The sequence below is a fragment of the Tachysurus fulvidraco genome, chromosome 26 (genome assembly GCF_022655615.1).
Source record: "Tachysurus fulvidraco isolate hzauxx_2018 chromosome 26, HZAU_PFXX_2.0, whole genome shotgun sequence".
NCBI classification, from domain to species: Eukaryota; Metazoa; Chordata; class Actinopteri; order Siluriformes; family Bagridae; genus Tachysurus; species Tachysurus fulvidraco.
The window spans coordinates 9,388,739-9,410,603 of NC_062543.1; the positions used below are offsets into that span (position 1 = coordinate 9,388,739).

The 21,865-nt window shown below is 36.7% G+C and overlaps 1 protein-coding gene across 6 annotated transcripts in view; it reads right to left on the reverse strand.

Annotated features, from left to right (window-relative positions):
- scai (suppressor of cancer cell invasion) overlaps positions 1-21,778 on the reverse strand; it is a 51,833-nt gene extending 30,055 nt beyond the window's left edge. Inside the window, exons 1-4 of one of the 6 annotated variants that reach the window (XM_027167990.2) lie at positions 21,686-21,778; positions 21,012-21,061; positions 11,056-11,167; positions 72-167 (exon numbers count right to left, since the gene is read on the reverse strand). In XM_027167990.2, the coding sequence (XP_027023791.1) occupies positions 72-167; positions 11,056-11,162 (203 nt within the window). In that variant the 5' untranslated portion in view covers positions 11,163-11,167; positions 21,012-21,061; positions 21,686-21,778. Of the gene's footprint in view, positions 1-71; positions 168-11,055; positions 11,168-21,011; positions 21,062-21,473 lie in introns of all 6 variants that reach the window. The other 5 variants (XM_027167991.2, XM_047809027.1, XM_047809028.1 and 2 more) reach the window with 5 other exon arrangements.
- Positions 21,779-21,865: the final 87 nt, after the last annotated feature.

The following is a 21,865-nucleotide window of genomic DNA, read 5'->3' on the forward strand; positions in this document are numbered from 1 at the left end:
AAAATATTTGTTGCACATCATCAGTGTATTATTTTATTCTGTATAATTATTATTTGTAATTAATGGATGACCTGTGCTGTTGCTGAAACTTCCAAAGTTTGGTGTAGACATCAAAGGTACGGCCAAAATAGGACTGCCACTGCTTGTGTCCATACTGAGGGAGATCTCTACAAAAAAATAAATTAATTAATTAAAAAAAATATGAGAATGACTGTCTACCACATATATTTACAGTTAAATTGATAAATTTATTAATATAGCATTAAAAAAATTACCACATTTGCACACCTTTTACCGCAATGTTTGCACAGAACTTGCTTGCATCTGCACTACCTGTGCCTTATAGACAATGCTACTACATAAGTTTTCAACTTACATGGGTCAACATTTTAAACTATACAGACTTGAGAACAATGTCTTTTGCTTACAGATTAACTGCTGAGAATTAGTTTGAGTGGGTGGGTGATTGGTTTACTCTGTGATAATCTTGTTATTCTGTATGTTTCTACCGAATGCTCGAATGTCCCTCTGTATCATTAAAGTCTTGTAACGATGGTGCCACTGAGTTGTATTCGAAATGTACTTGTTTATTTTAAGTTTGGGCACCAGGCAGGGTTAGACACCTGTCAATTTTAATAAATTCCAGATAGCTCTGTAAAAGCTACCGGTCACAAAACTCAGGAAACTTTACTCACGTTCTACCTGGAATTTTAATTTTTCAAACAGAACATCCATCAAAATAGACCATACATAAATTTACAATTTTCAATATTCATCCACAACCAAACATTCAAAAAGAGGAAGGAAAAACAACAACAAACAAAACAAAAAGAAAACATTAAATTAAAGGGTCTAATGGATTGAATTGTTCCTGTGTTTATATAAACCATAAAAATGGTCCATGAATTAATTTTCCCTCTTTCATTTATTTTTTGATTTTTTGATTTTGGGAGCCAGTTTTTGGAAACACCTTCTCTGTTTCACCAGGTTTAAAGAAAACAAGGAAATAATTCAATGTTTTTTTTTGCATACCATTAGTTCTTAATATCGTGTATTACCCCTTTAGCATCAATGACCATGATTCTCTGCATTTAACCCATCCAAAGTACACACACACAGCATGAACACACACACATTGTTAACACACACCCAGAGCAGTGGGCAGCTGCGGCGCCCGGGGAGCAGTTGGGGGTTTTCGGTGCCTTACTCAAGGGCACCTCAGTCGTGAGCGGCCCGAGACTCGAACTCACAACCTTAGGGTTAGGAGTCAGACTCTCTAACCATTAGGCCAAGACATCCCCGGATATAAAAAGAATGCAGTCTTTTGTAATAATTGTGTATGAGGTCCTTAATTCTCTCAGATGGTATAGCCGCCGATTCTTCTTGGAAAAATGCCTAAAGTTCCAGTACATTGTTTGGTAGTCTTGCACAAACTGCACCTTTGACATCTCCCCAAAGTGGCTCAATGATATTGAGGTCAGGAGACTGTGATGGCCACTTCAGAACCTTCACCATTTTTTTTGCTGTAGCCATTGGAGGTCCAATCTTGCCTTGTGCTTTGGATCATTGTCATGTTGGACCATTCAAAAGCATCCTATGCGCAACTTTTGAGCTGTAGAATGCAAATTGTCTGCCAGTGTTTTCTGATAACATGCATTCATCTTGCCATCAATTTTTACTAAAATCCCTGTGCCACTGGAGCTCACACAGCCAAAACATAAGAGATCCACCACCTTGCATTACAGTGAAGATGGTGTACTTTTCACTATAGGCCTTGTTTACTACTCTCCAAACATAGCGTTTATGGCTGTGACTATAAAGTTAAATTTTGGTCTTATCACTCCAAATGACTCTGCTCCAGAAGCTATGAAGCTTGTCTAGGTGCTGTCTGGTGTACTGTAGCAGCCACCTTTTTGTGCCATGGCCATAGAAATTACTTTCTCTTGGCAACTCGACCATGCGGGTCATTTGTGTTCAAGTACCTCCTTATTGTCTCCTTGAAACAACACCACCACTTTTTTCCAGAGCAGTGTGTATTTCTCTCAAAGTTGTTTATGGGTTTTTAATTTGCATCCTGAACAATACTTCTGTAAGCAGTGGGGGAAATATTTCTTGTTCTACCTGACCGTGTCGAGTTTCAATCAGAACCTCTTATTTTCAACATCTTTATCAGAGTTTGAACAGTACTGACTGGCATTTTTCAAGTGTTGAGATATCTCTTCATACACTTTTGCTGCTTTAGGTTCAACTACATTATTATGCACTTCCATTGGCAGTTCTTTTGTCTTCCCCATGGTGCAGCATTCAGCCAAGTCAGTGCATCACTTCATGAGCTGGGAATCTCACTGACTATTTATGCACGGACACTAATTACAATGACAATGAGTCACAGGTGTGGATACTTTCATAGCCATTCTGTGCATCAGCCTGTGTGTTTATAATGTGGCCAAACATTCATGGATATGTAAACTATTGATCAGGGTTGTTTAGTTGATTTCAGTCATACGTAATTAGGTTCTAAAAAGGAGTCAAACAATGTGATAATTAATGATTTCACATAACCACTATCTGTGAATAAAAAAAAATATTTTGCACTTTCAGTCATATTTTCCAAATAAATGGCAAATAAAATTCCAAATAAATGGCATTGCTTAACAATTTCTTTCAGGGTATGCAATCTTTTGAGCACAATACATTATTACATTACATTATTCACTGTCCCCTTGCTCTTCTGCATCTACTGTACTTGCTCACTCTCACTCGGTCACTACATTTGGCATTATTGTCCTCCTCTCTTTTAAATTCTTTCTCCCTGATCCGATCTTAATTTATCCATTCTCTTTTCTTTTTCTTTTTCTTTACCTCTTTCTAAGTTGAACTCAAAGTTGGTTTTACAACACACATTGGTGGTAGATGCAGGCACACACATCAAGGTCATATGAGGGAGAACTCACTGGTCCCTTTTAAACAATCCATGCTTATATGCTTACATCCACACACATCTCTTTTTTTTTTTTATTCAAAAAAAAAGTTTCAGAACATGGTTACCATGTATACTATACATATAAATGCTCAGTTAAAAAATAGATTTTAGGCAAGACAGCATGGATGTCTAATGTTGGCTTCATTCATTACTCTCTATATGCCTTCTCTCAACAGTGCAATATAAAAGTAGTACAAACATGTGCCTGCTGGGGTAAAGGGGAGTATCATTTCATTTCAATTAATTTTTTTACTTAACCATCCAACCAACCATAAGTCTATAGTTAAAGTGCAATTCTAAACAGTATAGTCAATTTAGATTTGTTATTAAAGGAGAAAAAGCAATAGCAATCTGTTTTATTCAACTATAGAGGCAATTGAGTGAATTTACATTTGTGGTAAATTGTTGTTGTTTTTTTTTTTTTTTTGAGAGTGATAGTAACAGTAATGTATAATAATGAACAGTTGTTTTTTTTAATTGCATGCAAATATTGCATTTTCTATTAGTTTGGCAATTATTCACAAATAATTTTATGTGAATCTGTTAATGAATCTTAATGCTAGAAAGAGCTGGTTTTACTAGTTATATTAAATTAACATTAAAAAAATTAATGATCTTGAAATTGCCGTGCCCAGTAATGATTAAAAACACTTGGGATTGAATGCAAATCAGCTTAATGTGACTTGTCCAGTATGATCGCCTTTAAGCCACTGTTGTACAAAGAAAGTCTTTAAGCTATATGTAAACCAATGCAACCTGAAGTTTATTTAGTTTAGTTTGCAAGACTGATGAGATTTAGTGCTGTTTATTTTGCAGGCCAAAGTGTTCCCATATGCCATCATGCTCACAAACAGATTTGGTACCTGGTCATACTCGTTGAATCAGTGTTTTTCTAATTTCAAAGGAAGCAAAAAGGACAATCCCAGAATCTAACCGACTGCATTTTAATTGAAATTTTAGATATAGATGGCATTTAAAAACCAGCTACATACTTGTTTATATCAGTTATGGACTTTCAAGTGATCACAACCAAATCGGAGTAGTGTAATGCAATTAACAATTACACCTACATTTACAATTACCAGTACAATTAAATACAACAAACAAGTGCAGTTCAATAAACCTTAAATTTGTGGACTATAAAGTACTGTGCAAAAAAACGCTGTTAATGGCTTCAAAAATAAGAAAATTAGATGTTTCTTACAGAAAAATACTATGAAGAGCATTAAATAATAAACAAAAAGTGAACATTTGGTATGGCAAACTTTTGCTTTTAACCTTCCTATTTTCCCTGGGTCTATTTGACCCGGCTGGAAGGATTTAATGCGTCATAACTTGGGTTTTTTTTCACAGATTTGACTGAAATTTACCAGGATTGTTCCAAATTATAAACTTTGCAAGTAAAATTAATTTTGTATATTTTTGTTAAACTGTGTGTTCAGACCACTATATACTATGCGTTTTGGATCCACTTGGGTCATTTTGACCCGGCCACATTTAGTGGGGCAATAGGTCACACTTTTACACTTTTCAGCACAATGAACATACATACAGACACAAAAATGCGCACATAAAATGTTCACTAACACACGCACCCAAAACACACACTCTCACAGGCAAATTGGGCATTGCATTTCATTAGGCCTCCAGAAAAAGAGAAAAAAAAGCCAAACATTTGTAAATATTTCACACTTTTGATATGCCCTTGCCTAGCAGAGGGCAAAATATGATCTACCGAAATGATGCTACACACACACACACACACACACACACACACACACACACACACACACACACACACACACAAGCATTGCAATTCATTAGGCCTCCAGAAAAAACAAAAGCTACTCATTTGTATATATTTCATACTTATATGCATTTGTCCAGCTGGGGGCAAAATCTACCAACAAGCTTCACACACACACACACACACACACACACACACAAACACACAAACACGTTCATATTTCTATAAAGAAGTTCAAAAATAAAATACATGTGTTTTGCAAATCATATCCTCTCTCTTATTTATAAATGTAGTTGCATCAGTCAGCTTTGGCCTGGAGATTTGCTGAGTAATGTTTGACATTTATCAGTCAGTGGTTATCCAAAATAATATTTAATAATTTCTGCTTATTTTACTCAAAACATGGCATAATATCATAAGGTTTATCATTCATAAATTAAGTACAATAAAAAAACATAAGGAGGTAAACAAAGTTTTATTCACATGAAATTATGGCATGTTTTTGAGTGTGTGTGGGGGGGGTGGCCTGTTATTGGTTGATCAGATGACATCAGGTGGGCAAAATAGATATTACATGTGTAAAATAGATATTACACACAGAATGGTGATAATTGTAGATTTATTTATTTATAAGCATTCAAGTCAATTTGGCCTGGAAAAAAACAGGTTTTGTTATTTGCTGACATTACAAATGGTCAAAATAGTTTCAAAACAATCTGCCTGTAATTCTGCAACAACTTTTGTGCCTCTATAGTGAAAATAATTCAAAATTTCGTTGTTTTTAACTAAACAATGAGGCATTTTTGTATATAAATAAGGTTTATTATATCAAATATAATTTTATTTTTTTGCAAAATATATGTTAATATGTTGCAAACAAGTTAAACTAAAAAGGTGAAAAAAAAATCGCTATCATATATACTTAGGTTTGGTCTCAGTTAAATTTATGAAGATTGTATGGAAATTAGCTAGCATAGGTCCTTTTCTTTTAGACCAACTGAGACAATTTTTTGGCTTAGGACCACTAGCTAATGTACCATTGAGATGTGAGCATTTTTAGCTTTTAACCAGAGGTCTGCGAAGATTTGTTGCATAGCCTCAGAGCAAGTTTCAGCCTCACTTTCTTTTTGCTGTTTTTTGCTGGCCCATTACCGGCAAACTGTTGGAGTAAACCATTAGATGGTCATGAAATGTATTGTTAACGTGATTAAATTTGATGACAATGGTACAAAGATATGTTGGCACACTTGGCCCATATTTGGTCAGAAGGTTACTCCAGTGAGCCACAATTCACATTTTTTTACAAGCAGATCTATGGGACGCCACAGACACCCTAGCCAGAAGAAGAAGGGGTAGAATTGCCAGCACACTTCACTGCTTGGCCACCAAATTCAATGAATCAATGATGTGTGCTAACTAGACTGTGGTGCAGGCATTCATTCAGCAGGTAATTCATCTTTTTATAAAGCCTAACTTCAGTCTCTGTTAGCTGTTCAACTTTAAGCCAATATCAAACCTCCCCAAGGTCCGAGAAAAAGTTGAAGCACAGCTGTCATGCTCATAACTACAAAAAAATAACATTTATAAAATCTACCAAGATTTAGCTCTTATCATTGAGAAAGCCCTGATTAAAGTGGAAATGGTACTACTGGCCTCTAATGAGAGTTGTCATTTTAGTTGCCTACTTCATTCCAAAAATAGCAAAAGCACGTAATATACTATTTCACGGATCTTTCCCTCCTACATTTTTCTCAACATTACAACCCCATCCCCCCCCCCCCCCCGAGACTTTTAAGTCTCACATAATTAACTACTAATTTACTTTTCTCCTTCTGTCAGCAATACAACTCTATATGTTAGGTTAATCGTATAGCACCTTTCTATCGTACATTTTATTGTACAGTGTCACAGGATGCAGGTGCAGACAAAGGTTGTTGCTGCCATTGCATAATAGCAGGGTGGCATACCCTTTTCAACATTATCTAGAGCTGTGCTGAAGTATGCATTAGTACAGGAGCCCTTTCTTTCGGATATGTACAAATGGAATGGTTTGCTGTAATCTGGACTTATCAGCATTGGCCATGGTGGTTTTCAATAAGTCAAACATGGCCTGTCCCTCTGCAGTCTAGGTTAATGGAGCATTTATTTGTCTGGTCTGCATTTATTTATTTTTTTAAGTTCTCCTTTTTTATGTCATATCTCTACGTGGTTGTACTTTAAGCATGAAATCACATATCCACGCTCTACTTAATCTTGCCATGCCCAGAAATGACAGCATCTGGTGCACAGTTTGAGGTTGCATTGCTTTACGGATAGCCTAGATATTTTCCACGTTGTCCCCTCCAGAACTTGTTCCAGGTTTTCTACTTTCCTCTGGCAAAACTGCAATTTCTCTTTGCTCAACTTGTGCCCATTTAATGCCAGCTAAACATTGCATGTTTGTCTACAGATCCATAGGTTTTCGACGTATATAAGTCGTCGGCATGTAATTTGTAAGTTCTCCAAGTTGCTCACCAACACTTGACTGGAAATTAATGGGCTGTCATATGCCCCTTTTCCACCAAGGCAGTTTGAGTGCTGGTTTGGAGCCTTTTTTTTTAAAAGTCTTTTTCGACACACAAAGCAGCGGCTCTAAACCAGGAAAAGTGGCTCTTAAATAGCACCAAATTATTGCTGCTTTAGACTTAAGAGCCGCTTGCATCATGGGCTGTGGGCAGGGCTGGGGGTGGGTTACTGTTAGTACCTTTGATAATGTACCTTATGTATACCAATGTTTACTACAATTTTACTTTACGCAATTATCAATTATCAGCACACATGATAGTAGGTAGCTACATGCAAAGGCAAATTTTTTTCTGTGTTAATGATAAAATAATGTTATGTACTTTCTCGATTGCAACCTCCATTTATACAAATTACATCGAGCTGCAGGTACATGTTGGATGCCAATGTAGGTTCGCAAAGCCATGAGCATTAACTGTAAAGCAACATCTGCCATTTTTGATGATGTGTTTGTATTTTCCTCTGCTGGGCTAAAGTTACTAGGAAAGATGACACGTATACAGTGACGTAAGACTTGGCTCTGTGATGGCTCTCTAGTCCATGGAAAGGCAAACCGGTTCTTAAAAGGCTCGCCAGTGGAACCAACTTTGAACCAGCACCAGCACTAGCTCTGAACCAGTACTCGGTTCTTTCTGGTGGAAAGGGGGCAATAGTACCTCTGTGGCAAGCTAGTGTAGTTATACTGTTGTCCTCCAAAGTTGAATGCAAACAGTGGTTGGGAATCTGGATGCAGTGGTATACTGAAAAACACTGAGCGCAGATCTACCCACTGTGTACCACTTTGTTCCCTCTGGGACATTGGAGAACATTGTGTGCTTGTCAAGGACCACCAGAATTTCTGCCACACTACCTGATTGACTGGTAATAAATCATAGACCAAACACCATGTATCTAAGTTAGGCTTTCTGACTGGAATGTTTAGAGTGTTGCACTGGCTTCTGGGTGGAATCAAGACTCCCGATACCACCTACTGCCTGTTGTGATCATGGGTATTGTCTCTGATATGGCAACTGAATATCTGGCTTCATCTACATCTTCACTAGCCTTGCTGATTTTACTGGTCCTACATAATATTTGTCCACAGCTGTTCTGAGACCTTCGCTAATGCTTCCTCTATCTCTAGTTCTGTAAGCTCCTGCTCTTCTTCCCCTGTGACATTTGAACCTCTAGTCCTATCCTCACCTTTTGTCTGTTGACTCATTAGCATGCGGGTTGGTATCATCCGTTCTACTGTCACCTGGTTTATTTAAGATATTTCCCATCTTCTGATATTTTTATGTTTGAATTTCCTACTGCTGTCCACCCTCTTACCGGATTTTCTTCTTTACATTTGGCCCTACATCTTTTGTTGCAAAATCTCATCCTGATCACCAAAGTTACATGAGGAGCAGTATTATACACCTGGTACCAATTTTATTTTATATATTTATTACTTTACTGGCAATGGAGCCTTCTTTTCCTATGCTGCTAAACATTGCCCCATTCAAGGTACAGACACCATTCCTGAACGATACATTCAGGAATGTTGCCTGTACCTTGAATCTGATTACTACCACTGGTTCCTGTGCTGTGTGAAGTGAAGTAGCGCACTGCACCAACTCCCCCTCAGGCTTTTCTGGGCTCCCTCCAGGTGGTATAGGGGCTTAGCAGCCTGGTCCCATCAACTGTCCTGCACAATTTCCTTGTCCCTGTGGGCTTTGTGCAGGGGATACTGGTCCCCCTGGCCCTCCAATACAGTAAGTCCTCTTGAGCATTGTATTGTAGGTGTGGTCAGTCACACCTCACGTGTCCGGAATCACTAGAGTTCCAACAGCCTCTTTCACATACTCCTGTAATACAAGGGTTCCTTAGTGTGGGAGCTCTCTGGAATCCTCCTCTGCCTTGGCCACCACCTTGTCCACATCCATGCTGTTGCAAGGGTATTGAGGTCTGGTGAGATATCTCCCCATTCCTGGTGGGCTCTAGAACAGCACTGGAGCTTGAGAATGTGGTGGCATCATTGGTTTGCGGATTCATCATTGGTGCTGCTTCCTGTGTCCCTGTCTGCGTCACTATCACCACTGCTTATTTGGCAGCATTTTCCTGCTCCTGGCTGGGCGGCTGGGAGGAACAACTTCCAGGCCATGACTTGTCAATGACAAACACCTTGTTAGAATAGACATTTTCTCCTACCTGTACTGTAATTGCCACCAGATCACTTTGGGCCAGAGTTCAGTGATCAGATTTGTGATTGTATCATTAGACATGATATAATATGTTTTGGTAAACTGTTCTGAAATCACGGAAAGTACTTCATTAACACTGTGAGTATGCCCTCCCAATAGACCAACCTCCAATTAGAAAATAAAAGCTGAAACATCTTGTGGTTTGGCTGAGGTTACTCTGGAATTTTGAAACATTCATAGTGGCAAGTCTACAGGGGTGGAAGAGAGTCAGGAATAGACAAAGTTGGTTTTGTGTTATTAAGCCAAGCTTCAATGTAGCATGTGATATCTGAAGCAGCACTTCGGAATGGGCGAACTGAAATGCTGGTCCTTATTTTTAATAGACCTGAACGGAATGTGTTCCAGTTATAGTCAAAACTAGAATGCAAGAAAAACAGTGCAGGTTCTGCCCAGAACATGGAACATTTTACATTTGATTCTGACCAGATCATGTTCTTCACTCTGGCACACCTTGTTGTGGTCTCCTGGGACCATATTAAATTCACTCATGGAAGTTAGAGAATGTGCTTTAACATTTGTCACAAGGGGTACTGTAGGAGTATAGATCACCTGGCTAGATTCTGTATGAGTGCACTGAAAGGTGTATTGACACTCTTGGAGTTAAGCCAAAATCTTTTAGGTGTATGTTGGATGATTGTGAAAATGAGACAATGATTTATACGGCTGGCAATAGTATAACCCCAGTTATATGTTGTCTTAAGGTTATAGAAAATCAACATGCTAGAGAATTTCATGTAGTCAAACCAAGCCATTAAATAGCACATTTGGCTTTTTTTGATGAATGTGAAATTGATCTTCTGTTTTGTCACAGGTTATCGTGTTTTTTATGCATTTCTGTATAAATGTTTCAAATTTTTGAAACCTGCACATATGGTTTAATTTTGTGTTTTAAAGTCTTTCCAGTTGTAGACAGGTTAAAGAATTTTCAGATTTCTGAAAGATATATATTATGCATTAAATATGTTTCTTTAATATTTAAAGGTCACAATTATTTGGGACAAATATTTAATGACTGAATGACAAAAAAAGTAAAGTTCTATGTACCAAATTAGGTCAATTCACACTTTTTCAGGACAATGACATGAGGCATGAGAAACAAATTTCTTACCAGTGCAACCTACTGATCAAAAGGTTACAATTTCTACCCCTCCTCCAATATTCTTCACCTGATCTGGCTCACATCATATTGACACCTGTCTAAACATCAAAGAAGCAAAATACTACACTACATATTACAGCAGTATGCCACCCTGCTCACCATCATGAATCCCTATGCCTAAAGTAATCATGTGACATTACATGCACACTAACACCAAATGTATCAATCTATTTAAAAACTTAAATAGATCAAATTATCTATGCTTCAACAAATACATGCACATATGTTGCTTCCCCTACTGACCACTATGTGCAGGTGCATGTTGGTGTCTTTTGCACAAGTCGCTCAGGGTTTATTTTTCCTTTAGGATTTTTGGAATGTTCATTCAGAAAGACAAAATTACTTACACAAGATAAAGAAAGTACCCCGTCATACAGACCTCAGGCCATTGAAGAGCTGCTTTGACTTGTCCAGAAGATAGCAGAAGTCTGTCACAGTTTTCCTCTCACCAAGTGGGATGTCATCATCAGCTCCCATCCCAGTCATGACAGCTGTGATATTAAAGTAGAAAAACTCACTTTCAGGGCAGACTGTCATCAAAGCATCAACACTGGCTGTCAGAGAAGGCAAGCATGTGAGTCATTGGAGACGACAGAGGTGTTGTCAAAGCAGCAAAAAAAAAAAAAAAGAAACTAAACACTGCACAAGACATTTGGTTGTGGCCTTAATGCGTCTAATGTCCAGATGCTTAGACCTGGAAGTGATATATAATGTGCAAGCAGATAGTGTGTGTCTGCATGTGAATGATCTACATTTGGCTGACTGATACAAGCAATACAAACAGCCTTCCACAGACATAATGGCATCAGTGGAAATCATGGTGACATGATAAGATATTTTTAAATGTTTTGATTTTATTTACAGTTCATCTGTAAAGCAACCTTTCTCTCTGATGACTGATGTCCAAAATAGTTTTAATCTTCAACTTGCATAATATTGAGATATCCCTTCAGTTTAGCTACTGTAGCAATAAAATTTTGTCTCCAGTGTTGACAAAACAATTTAACATGTAAATGGCAAACGCAGTGTCTTCTAGGTTACTAAACCTTGTCTAGCTAACTAGCTAAAAAGGTGAGCTGAATAATGTGGACGGGCTTACAAAATACAGGGTGCAGTAAAAGAAGAGCATTTCTTTGGACAAACCTTACATGCTCATGAGTCCACAGTTGCCATGGCTACTGGCTACCGAAAGTGGATCATCTACGCTGTCTGTTAAAATAGGCAGAGCTTACCCACCCTGCTGCATATTAGTTGTTCAAAAAATGTAAATTTCCTCTGACATACCCTATACATGAAAAAGTTTATGGATTAATTTCTACATCTACACAGACCACAAGTTGCTTTTATTAGTAGTAAAATTATTTTCTTTTGAAAATGAAGTTATCGAGATGTTGATAAATGTAAAACGCAGAGAAAAATAAATATGTGAAGCTGGAGGAAGGCGGTTTCTCAGACATTATCAGTGCTGTTAAGATATGCACAGTTTAGTAATGTTAAGTATTTACACAGTAAGAAATAATATGTCAACTTGATTAACAAAGTGTCAGTTATTATTCAGTCCAGCAGATATATTCCATTCCAGAAAATACCGTACTGAAAATCACAGATGAGCAGGGTATAAGTAGACTTTGATGTCTTTCCAGAACTTGCAACAGTCAAAGAAGTTTGTTTTTTCATGTGTTCTGATGAAGGTAATCGAAACTTGTTTTGTTTGTTATGCTGATATATTTTGATTGATTTTTTTGTTGTGTTGGAGGGTTTATGGGCATAGAGTGTTTGGAGGACTGGGATGTCTCAATGCTGTCGCCCTACCACCCTCCCTACCACCCTCACAAATACCTCAGGTTTGTTGACTGTGGAGTGGTTGGCTTTATGTCCCTCGTGTCTGTCACTTTCTGGCTGTCCCTACCTGCACTTGGCACACAACGTACATGTCTAAAACCATTATGATTACAATCAATGAAATGTCTCTGGAGAGCTATACATGTCACTCCCGAGAGCCCAGTGTTCTGAGTTCCTAATCTGATCGCTTCTTCTTCTGGACCTGCTTCATTTACGGCATTTGGCAGGTACACTTCAGACAGCCAATATCCAGAGTGACATACAAAAGTGCTTTTAACTCTCCCTCAATTAATAGATTAATACTTGTTCACTAGGTTTTTACACATTTTTTAAACACATAAAACAATCAGGGTAAAAAGTGCTAGCTTAAGCTTTTCAGGAGCAGCTAGGTCAGCTAGCTTAACCCATTGTTTGAAGACATCCAGTAACTCAGCTTTTTGGACATCTAGTAGAAATTATTTCCACCACCTCAGTCCCAAAACAGAAAAGAGTCTTGCTGTATACCTACCTCTTACTCTGAGAGATCGTGGGACCAGTCGATCAGTGCTAGTAGCTCTGAGGGAATGAGGTGCAGTGCGAGGAGTGACAAGAGCTATGAGGTAAGAGGGAGCTGCTCCATTTATAGGCAAGCATCAGTGTTTTAATCTGAAAAGTGCAGCTACAGGAAGCCAGTGGAGGGAGAGCAGCATTGGGGTGGTATGAGAGAACTTAGATTGAAAACTTATCATGCAGCTGCATTTTGGATCATTTGCAGAAAATGAATTGCATTTATAGGTAGACCTGCCAGCAGTGGCAGCAGTACTAGCAGTGCCAGCAGTATGTTGTAGTCAGCAGTTGATGAAGAAGTACCCAAGCACCCTGTGTGAATAAAAATGGCCGAATCCTTCTGATATTCTCCAAAAGAAACTGACATGAGTGTCACATTAGCACCATGCATGGAAAAAAAAAGTCAGTTGATTCTCCATGGTTACCCCAAGGTTGTAAGCCGTGTAGAAAGGGGAGATCAGATCGTTGTGTAGGGACACTGTAAAATAGTAATAAGTGTTTAGACTTTGGTTCTTTGATCTTTTATGTGTGAAAGCATAATCATTCACAATGTATGACAAAAACTTGATATTGTAACCATCCAAATAAAGCCTGGTAGATATTTAGGAACATTTCTGACATTTAGAGCAATAAAGGCTTTCAGAAATGGCGTGTAAAGACCGCAAAAGTCCAAAACCCCCAGAGCGGTACAGAGTGGAGCTGAATGGAGGGCCCACATTGCCACTTGGTTTCACAGATGACCAGTGATCAGGAGATGCATGTATGGAGGCCATGTCTCTTCTTGACCATATCTCTGATCCTGCCATAGTCTTCCAGAAGATGAGAGTAACATTTCATTATCATCAGCAGATACTCCATGACTGACAGCAATCAGTGGATATTCTCGAAGTGTTTCCTCTTTTCGTGGATGCTAAAAAAATACTTGACTTACAATAAATGATGTAAAAGTACTTTGGATTTTTAAATTTTGTACGACTTCAATGCTGCTTTCGGGCTACTGGGAAAATTTAACTATTGTCTGTTTACACACCTAAACAGTCATTAGTGGAATGGTATTTAATTAAATCGTTGTATTTCTTGTAAAATACAGTTCCAAATATTTCTTAACACTGTCTGCAGATTGGTATAGCAATTTTGATTTAATCAGTATGCAAATTCTTTAGATTCAGAAGAGTGCATACATGAAGTTTGCTGCCTTTTACCCCCATGTGAATTATTTGTTAAAGCTGGTATCAATATGCACAAGATGTTAAAAATACTGAATGAATGAAATTCTGAAAGCCATAGTAAAGGATCTGAAAATATTAGAAGACTACTGGAGCTGCTGTTCCATTTGTTGAAGTTCCTGTATATGGCCCTCTTGCATAATTGTTTTTAGAATTTTTAGAACAAATTATTTCTGTAGATTTTACTCAAATGAATTTTCATCTCAGTCAAAGTGCTCAAAGGATGGCCTATGTTGGACTTTAAAATCAACAGTTCTGAATGACCATTATCAATATAATAGATCACTCAACATTACCCTCTCCATTTAGCATTAAATAACTCAATATATATATACTCAATATATTGCAACATTTCAGTATTGCAGAATATTTACTGTTGACATCTTGCAGGACATGTTCAAAGAGGTAGGTCAATATGAGATGAAATTGCTATTTCAATATTTAAACACTTGATTTTTAAAGAAAGGATGTTAATCAGGAAATATGCTTTTATTTATTGTTATTTAGAAAAGAAAAATGAGCCAATAAATATTAACCTTGATTGTGGAGGGCATGGAAAATGGTTAAGTGCATCGCAATCACTGTGTCTGATTACCTTTGATATTTGTTGCCCTGGTACCAGAAGATACTTTGCACTGACACTTGTCACTCACTGAATGGATGGCTGTGGATTTAAAGCACCTTACTATTGAATATCATCAACTCCTTTAAAAAATGTTTGACTGTATTCCTTGCAAGAAAACACCATTTGCCCAAAGGTTTAGCTGCTTTTACAACACGTTAAACGGGTAAATGTTTGTTGTTACACTTTAAGTAAAGAGTAGGAAGCATCCATGCAGCATACTTTTGTCAATAGGTTGTATTTTCTTTAAAAAAAAAAAAAAAAAAAAGCAAGAAATTGATCAGTATGGTGGGTTTTTTTTGGTAAATAATTTCAACTGAAATTATTTTTGTTTTGTTTTTTTAACACTATGAAATAGTTATTATTTATATAAGCTCTAGTTAATGGTGTCTGTGGAGACTTTGTGAATGTATAAGACAGGAACACTCAGCAAGTTGACCCTTTGTAGGACACCTTGTTCACAGGTCTAAGAAACATAACTAGACAGTGGAGATGATGGAAAAGAGAGAAGAACGCTGGAAAGGAAAGGTATCAGTGGTCAGAGAATAAACCCCCATAGATTCATAAAACAGTACAGAGATAGAGGAATACACTGAGCATTAGTTTGTAATGTAATGGGTCCCAGCAGCCATTGCACTATGTATTGCTAATCCATCATTTAATCTACGCATCACTATAAATTTATGTTATCGGCAGTGGACATAATACTGCAATTTTAGCTACCTTATCTGTGGACAATACTATATAAAGTACTATTTCACTGTATAGAACTTCAACAAAATGTATTCTTCCTGTTACATATGGATTTGAATTAAAGCAATCAAGGTGTGACTAAAGTCAAGCTTTGATTCAATTACAGCTATTTTCTTTTGCCCCTCCATTTTCCCAGGTTTAAAAGAAATTGGCAGATTGACTGGTAAGCAATTTCATGGCCATGTGTGGACATTTCCTCATTATTTCATAAAAATTTAAGGAGATAAAAAAAGATCTGCAGTTTGAATTCCATGTGTTGAATTTGAATTTGGTAGCTGTTCATAGGAACTTGCAATATATAGTCCAAAAGTTTATTTAGCTGCAAGTGAAGAAAGTAATTAATAGGCTATAATAATAATAATAATAATAATAATAATAATAATAATAATAATAATAATAATAATAATAACCAAAATGAACAATCTGGTTAATTCTTAAAAATAACTGAATGCACTGGCAAGCTTAACAATACTATAAGGCCCAGAAAACCATGTAAGACAACTAAAGAGGATTTATGCTCAACTCTTTCCTTAATGAAGAAAAACAGACACTTTACAACATCTAGCCAAGTCAAGAACACCCCTCGGAGGTATAGATATGATTATCTAAGTCTACAATAAAAAAAACTCAAGAAAAGAAAGGGGAAGATTACACATTGACAAAAAACATCTAAAGAAGCCAGTTCTACAAGAAGGTTTTTAGGAGAGATGAAACCAAGGGCAGGTCACTTGTGTCAACATTTATTGTTGACAGCTGATAAAAGTAGCAGGCTGATTTATGATGTGTATAGAGCTATACTGCTTGCTCAAATGAAATTCAAATTCTGCAAAACTGATGGAACTTCAGAGTAGAGATGAATAATGAGAAAAAACATACTGCTAAAGCAACCCAAGAGCGTCTTACTTACTGAATACAAAATCTTACAACCAAGACCAAAAAGCAAGCATTAAATATAATATTTACAGTTAGAATTATGTTATTTTAATGTATATTTGTCCATTTACTTTTGAGACTATGAAAATTGTAAAACTATAAAAGAAGCACTGCAATTTCAAAACATTTTGCAATATTTGTTAAATCCCTTGAATAAAAGCCTCAAAGTCTACATTTCAATCTCATGTTTAATTGCTTCACTGTAAATCTCTTTTAGTGGTCTACATTGTTGTAAAAACTGTGTGATTGTCCAAATACTTATAGACCAGACAGCATCTATGCTATTCACAAATCTTTGCACTTTGACTTGATTTTAGTTTTTACTTTTACTTGATTTTAGTGCATTCAATAGGTCAAACGTTCACTGCCACTTCTAGCCCTCAGAATCTCTCGGCAGACCCATTTGTCTTGTTTGCAAAACCACATCTTGTGTAGTATTCTTGCTGAATAAAGTTTTCCCATGATGAATCATATGAGCTATTCAGTACTAAAAGTCTCCTGAGTTCACCTTGTAACTGAGCACCATAGCCTGCCAGGTGAAAGGTGGAGACATCCTGGATGGCCTGCTCCTTGGTGAAGACCATGCTGGAAACCATCATCCAAGTATGGTCGTAAACCTATACCTTAAGCCACCTTCACACTGCACACGACAAACGGACACGACTGTCGCATTTTGCCCCTAGTGGCAGTCGCATGGAATGTGCAATATGATCGTGTAGGGAGAGAAGCTAATTCTCGTGACACCCGAAAATAACCATGAAAATCTTCTCGCCAAGACTTTTTCTCCGAGTCAGGTAGTGTTTTATCCACACTGATTTGCAATATTTTATTTTGCGTCTCCAGTAAAGGAGAGCAAAAGCAAGAGCCTGTATTCTCCCTCCATTTATCATGGTGAATGAAGGAATTAATTAATGAAGGAGTAAATACAAACAATCAATGCAACAATAAATCCAGAAAGACCGCGAATAATTTTTGAGGAAACATTGACACAACATTAAAAATAATACAATATTAATATTAATAATTTATTACTTTTTTCAATAACAATGTATTTAAATCAAAAAGATTGTTTTTGATACAGTTTAAATAAAAGTTAATATTAATACTTATCACCTCATGCACACGAACCTGATTGGACAACATTGGAATACATCACATCCGGTCGGCATATCGGATGTGGTGTAGTCGCACAAGTTAAATTTTTTTAACGGATCCAACGCTCAAAACGGATCCGAAAATTACGGATCTGCAGATGGTCGGCACCTCACGCAGCAACCTTGCGACTCTCCATAGGAAATGAATGACTTATAGTTTATCGGCGGTTGTTTATCGTGTGCAGTGTGAAGGCAGCTTTAGAGTTTTTGTCATTGATAAGCAACCTGTGAGCAATAAAAGCAGGAGAAGGACAAAAAGAAGACATCTTTACTTCTGGGATCATGAATCCTTTGTTTTGGCCCAATCACAACTGGAAAAAAACAGATCCTAACTCTCTTTCCAATTATTCCAAAGACCTCACTAAGATATTGGAATCCATATTCAGTTGTTTGGTTTTGTGTGCCTGAACAAGGTAATTCAATGGGGTCCAACCTCACTTTAGGCAACATCCATAAATTAAATTGGTCTCATGGTCAAGATATGTCTTGCCACCTTTCCTCCATATCTAACTTCCAGGAGACTTTGAGTCTTGCATATTACAATTTATTTTTATGGAAACTTACTGTGGATAGTGGGGTCTGTATCACTGCTAGGATTGCTATTCTGAGAGCAACATACTCAGCAATGCAGAAAAAAAAGTAGACAAAGGAGCATATTTATACATAAAATTTTGCATGAATTAAGCTAAATATTACTGAGATATGCTAATTATTTGATAGCCAATTGTCCAGTGTGTCTCTAAACAACAACCGATGCAGCTAAGAATTCAGTTATTTCACGAGTCATTTGTTCTCAGATACAACTGTGAAACTTGCTTGCTGTGAAACTTGCTTGCTTTACAACATTACATTAGATATGTCCGACCATAACAGTGGCTCATACATCAGAATTAGCAACTAACAAAATGCAAAAAAATCTTGTACCTGCAAAAAGTGAAGGATTTCTATTTTGTATACTTTTCCTTGCATTAGTCAAAATACTAGGAAATGTTCATACAAGTACAGAGTTATTGCAGATAATGGATAGTTTCTATTAATGAAATACAGGCACGAGTTACCTTGTCATGTCTTTTTCACAACAACAACAACAACAACAATAATAATGTCTATTTCTTTCTATTTTCTTTCTTCCTATTTATATCTATCTTTGACTTTCACAATGTTAAATGTCACTGAACGCTAAGCATACACATCAATAGCTTCACATACAAAACACAGATTTTAGATAGGATGTTTAGGTTCCTATAAACCACAGGTGTTGAAGTCTATTGTGCTTAAACCAAACATCCATAGACTCCCATCTCTTTTACTGTTGGTGCTTGCACACACGCACGCAAACACACGCGCACGCACACAAGCGCACTGCAAGCACACTGCCGCACTGCCTATGCATTGTAAAGTTTGTAAATATCTGACTTCAGAATTCAGACTATACAGCTGTTTTAGCACATACTATGGCCTAAAACGTAACCAACCTGTAGGGACAGCAACAGAAATCAGAAGTGTAGTATGTTTTTGTTCATCAAACACTTGTACTTCATTTCCTGCGTACATCGATCATGTGTACATCAATCCATGGCCTAGATCAAGTCTGAAAAATATTTTTTGTCCAGAAGATTTTTTTAAAAATAGACTGATGCATGAAGACTGGCATATTCTAATGATATAATAAGCTGTATTCTTATTATTCTAAAGATCCTAAGAGGACATGGTGGTGGAGAAAATTTAGATGGAAGAAAAATTTCCATTTTTAGGCTTTTGCGTTCAATCACAAAACTTTGTGTTCAAAGATATTGCGTTCTCTCCTAATTTTTTTTTTGTTTGTTTGTTTGTTTTCTCTTCTCCTGAGGATATTTTGTGCTCACTGGCAAAACTTTTGCATTGTGTCATGGTTTAGTTTGTACAAATTGTACTTGCTATAATGCTGTTAAGCCAATCCCTTTTGTTGGAAGCATGTTAAATGTTTTAAACTGCTTTTAGATGCTTAGCTTTAATAGTGGCAGAAAACAGAAAGCAAGAATCAAATTTTCTTTAACACAATTATTTTAAATAAATAAGTAACAAAGCAAACTTGCAATTCAGAGCATTTATGAGTATACAGACTAAATGTTTTTTTTACATTTCAAATTTTTAGGAATGGCAAAATCTATCAAGTTTAAAGAGCTGCTATATTAAAGCCAAATAACATTAATTAAAAGCAAAATTAAAAATAAAAGAAAAAACTATTATTATCATTATTAGTAGTAGTAGTATTAGTATTAGTATTATTATATAACTTTAGTCTATACACAATAGAGATATAAGGCTTTCACAAAAGAGTGGAGGATATTATTACAGCAAAAGACTAATTCTTAGATAGAATGTTCAACATGCACAGAGATACTCACATACCTTTAGCCATATACATATGGTGTACATATTGATGTGTAATGTTTAACTGACTTTAATAACTGACTTTAAGATGATAACTCTATATTTAACCAATCAGAATGGATGACGTCACTCACTCAATAACGGTGTACACAAAGTCTCTATATATATAAAGCTAAATGCCGTGCTGTATACAGTACGTAAGTATACAGTAGGTGCATTATCTGTCTGATCAGTTCCTGCGTAAAGTATAAATTACACTCCAAGAAGCACAACAGTTTCAGTTAGCATCTACTGTTATTTCAGTGCAGTGACCTTAATTAAGCCTCATTTAAAAAAGGTTAAACACGTTTCGACTCTTAATCATATCAGTATTAAAAAAAAAGAAAAGAAACAGTACAACATGTATACCCAAACTGTATATGACAAAGACGTCAAAATACACACGCTACCAATATGTAACCTATTCAATTAACCGACCCCAAACCGCTTCATAATAAAATATCAATTTAACAAAATGCCACAGCAGTTAATTACTAACCAAACTGACGTCATAGTTCGCCTACATTTATAATAGAATCCATGACCATGGTTATTAATAGTGTTACATTCAATGCCTTGTGTCTTTTTTTTTTACTACATATAGTAGAATAGTAGACTGTCTCGACTCAGTCGATTCCTGAGACTGTTTATTGTCATCAATCACAATTCATTTTCTCAAAACATCCGTCAAGTCACATGTAAGTTGAATTTACAGTCTAATCTAATAGTCAAGCAACCGTTTTAACATATAGCTCAAAATGGTACTTAGGGTACCATTTGACCTGGTACAAACCAACACACACTGAAATACATGAATGAGAATTAAATTCAAATCAAATTCACTTACCTCTATACTTTTTTATTTTTAATTCGCCTGCAACGCTATTTACAGTGGATCTGTGCAAGACGGAAAATGCAAGTTTATTTGAAGAAATGTGTAAATTAAGAATAAAGACATGGATGGGGGATTAAGGCGCTATTTGAGTCAGTAATTTAGGTAGAACGTTATCAAATCGTTGTCTTCGCGTCGTGTTATATTAGTAGGCTATTCAAGCAATACATAAATGAAATAAAAAGGAACGTATGAATACATTCCCGTTAATCGGCTCTGACAAACGCTTTAAAAAAAAAAAAAGCTCGGACAATTGAACGCGACGCTGCAGATAGCGCTAGATAACTAAACACAACGTGGGCAAACTGCATAAAGCGTAAAATGGGAATGGATGTGAGGACGATAAGCACGAATTAAACACGAGAAAACCCCCGTTTAAACATGCAGACAGAGAGATAACCGTGAACGTTACATCACCTATGTATAGTATCGCCTTCTTCGAACCCTCAATGGGGGGAAAACGTTGTTGAAGCAGCAAAACAGCGGTGTAAAACGTTACAAACACCGATGTTTACTCCTTCAGAAAGCGTCATTTAATTAACAGCCACCTAATTTAGCTTTTTTTTCTATTTATTTTTTTAATCAAATGTAGAATTACGTTTTTATTCCGTCATTGTATTTGTCACTACCATTCTGTCGGTGACTTCTGTACAATTTCCATTGAAAAACACCTCACACTAACTTGCTGCTCACCGACCTCGATGACGTCGGAAAAAGCTAAGCATTTAATTGGCTTTCCGTGTTGTCAACCAGACCGCACTATTTATTTGCAGAAATGCAATTTCAGTTTCAAGTACCGCCACCTTATG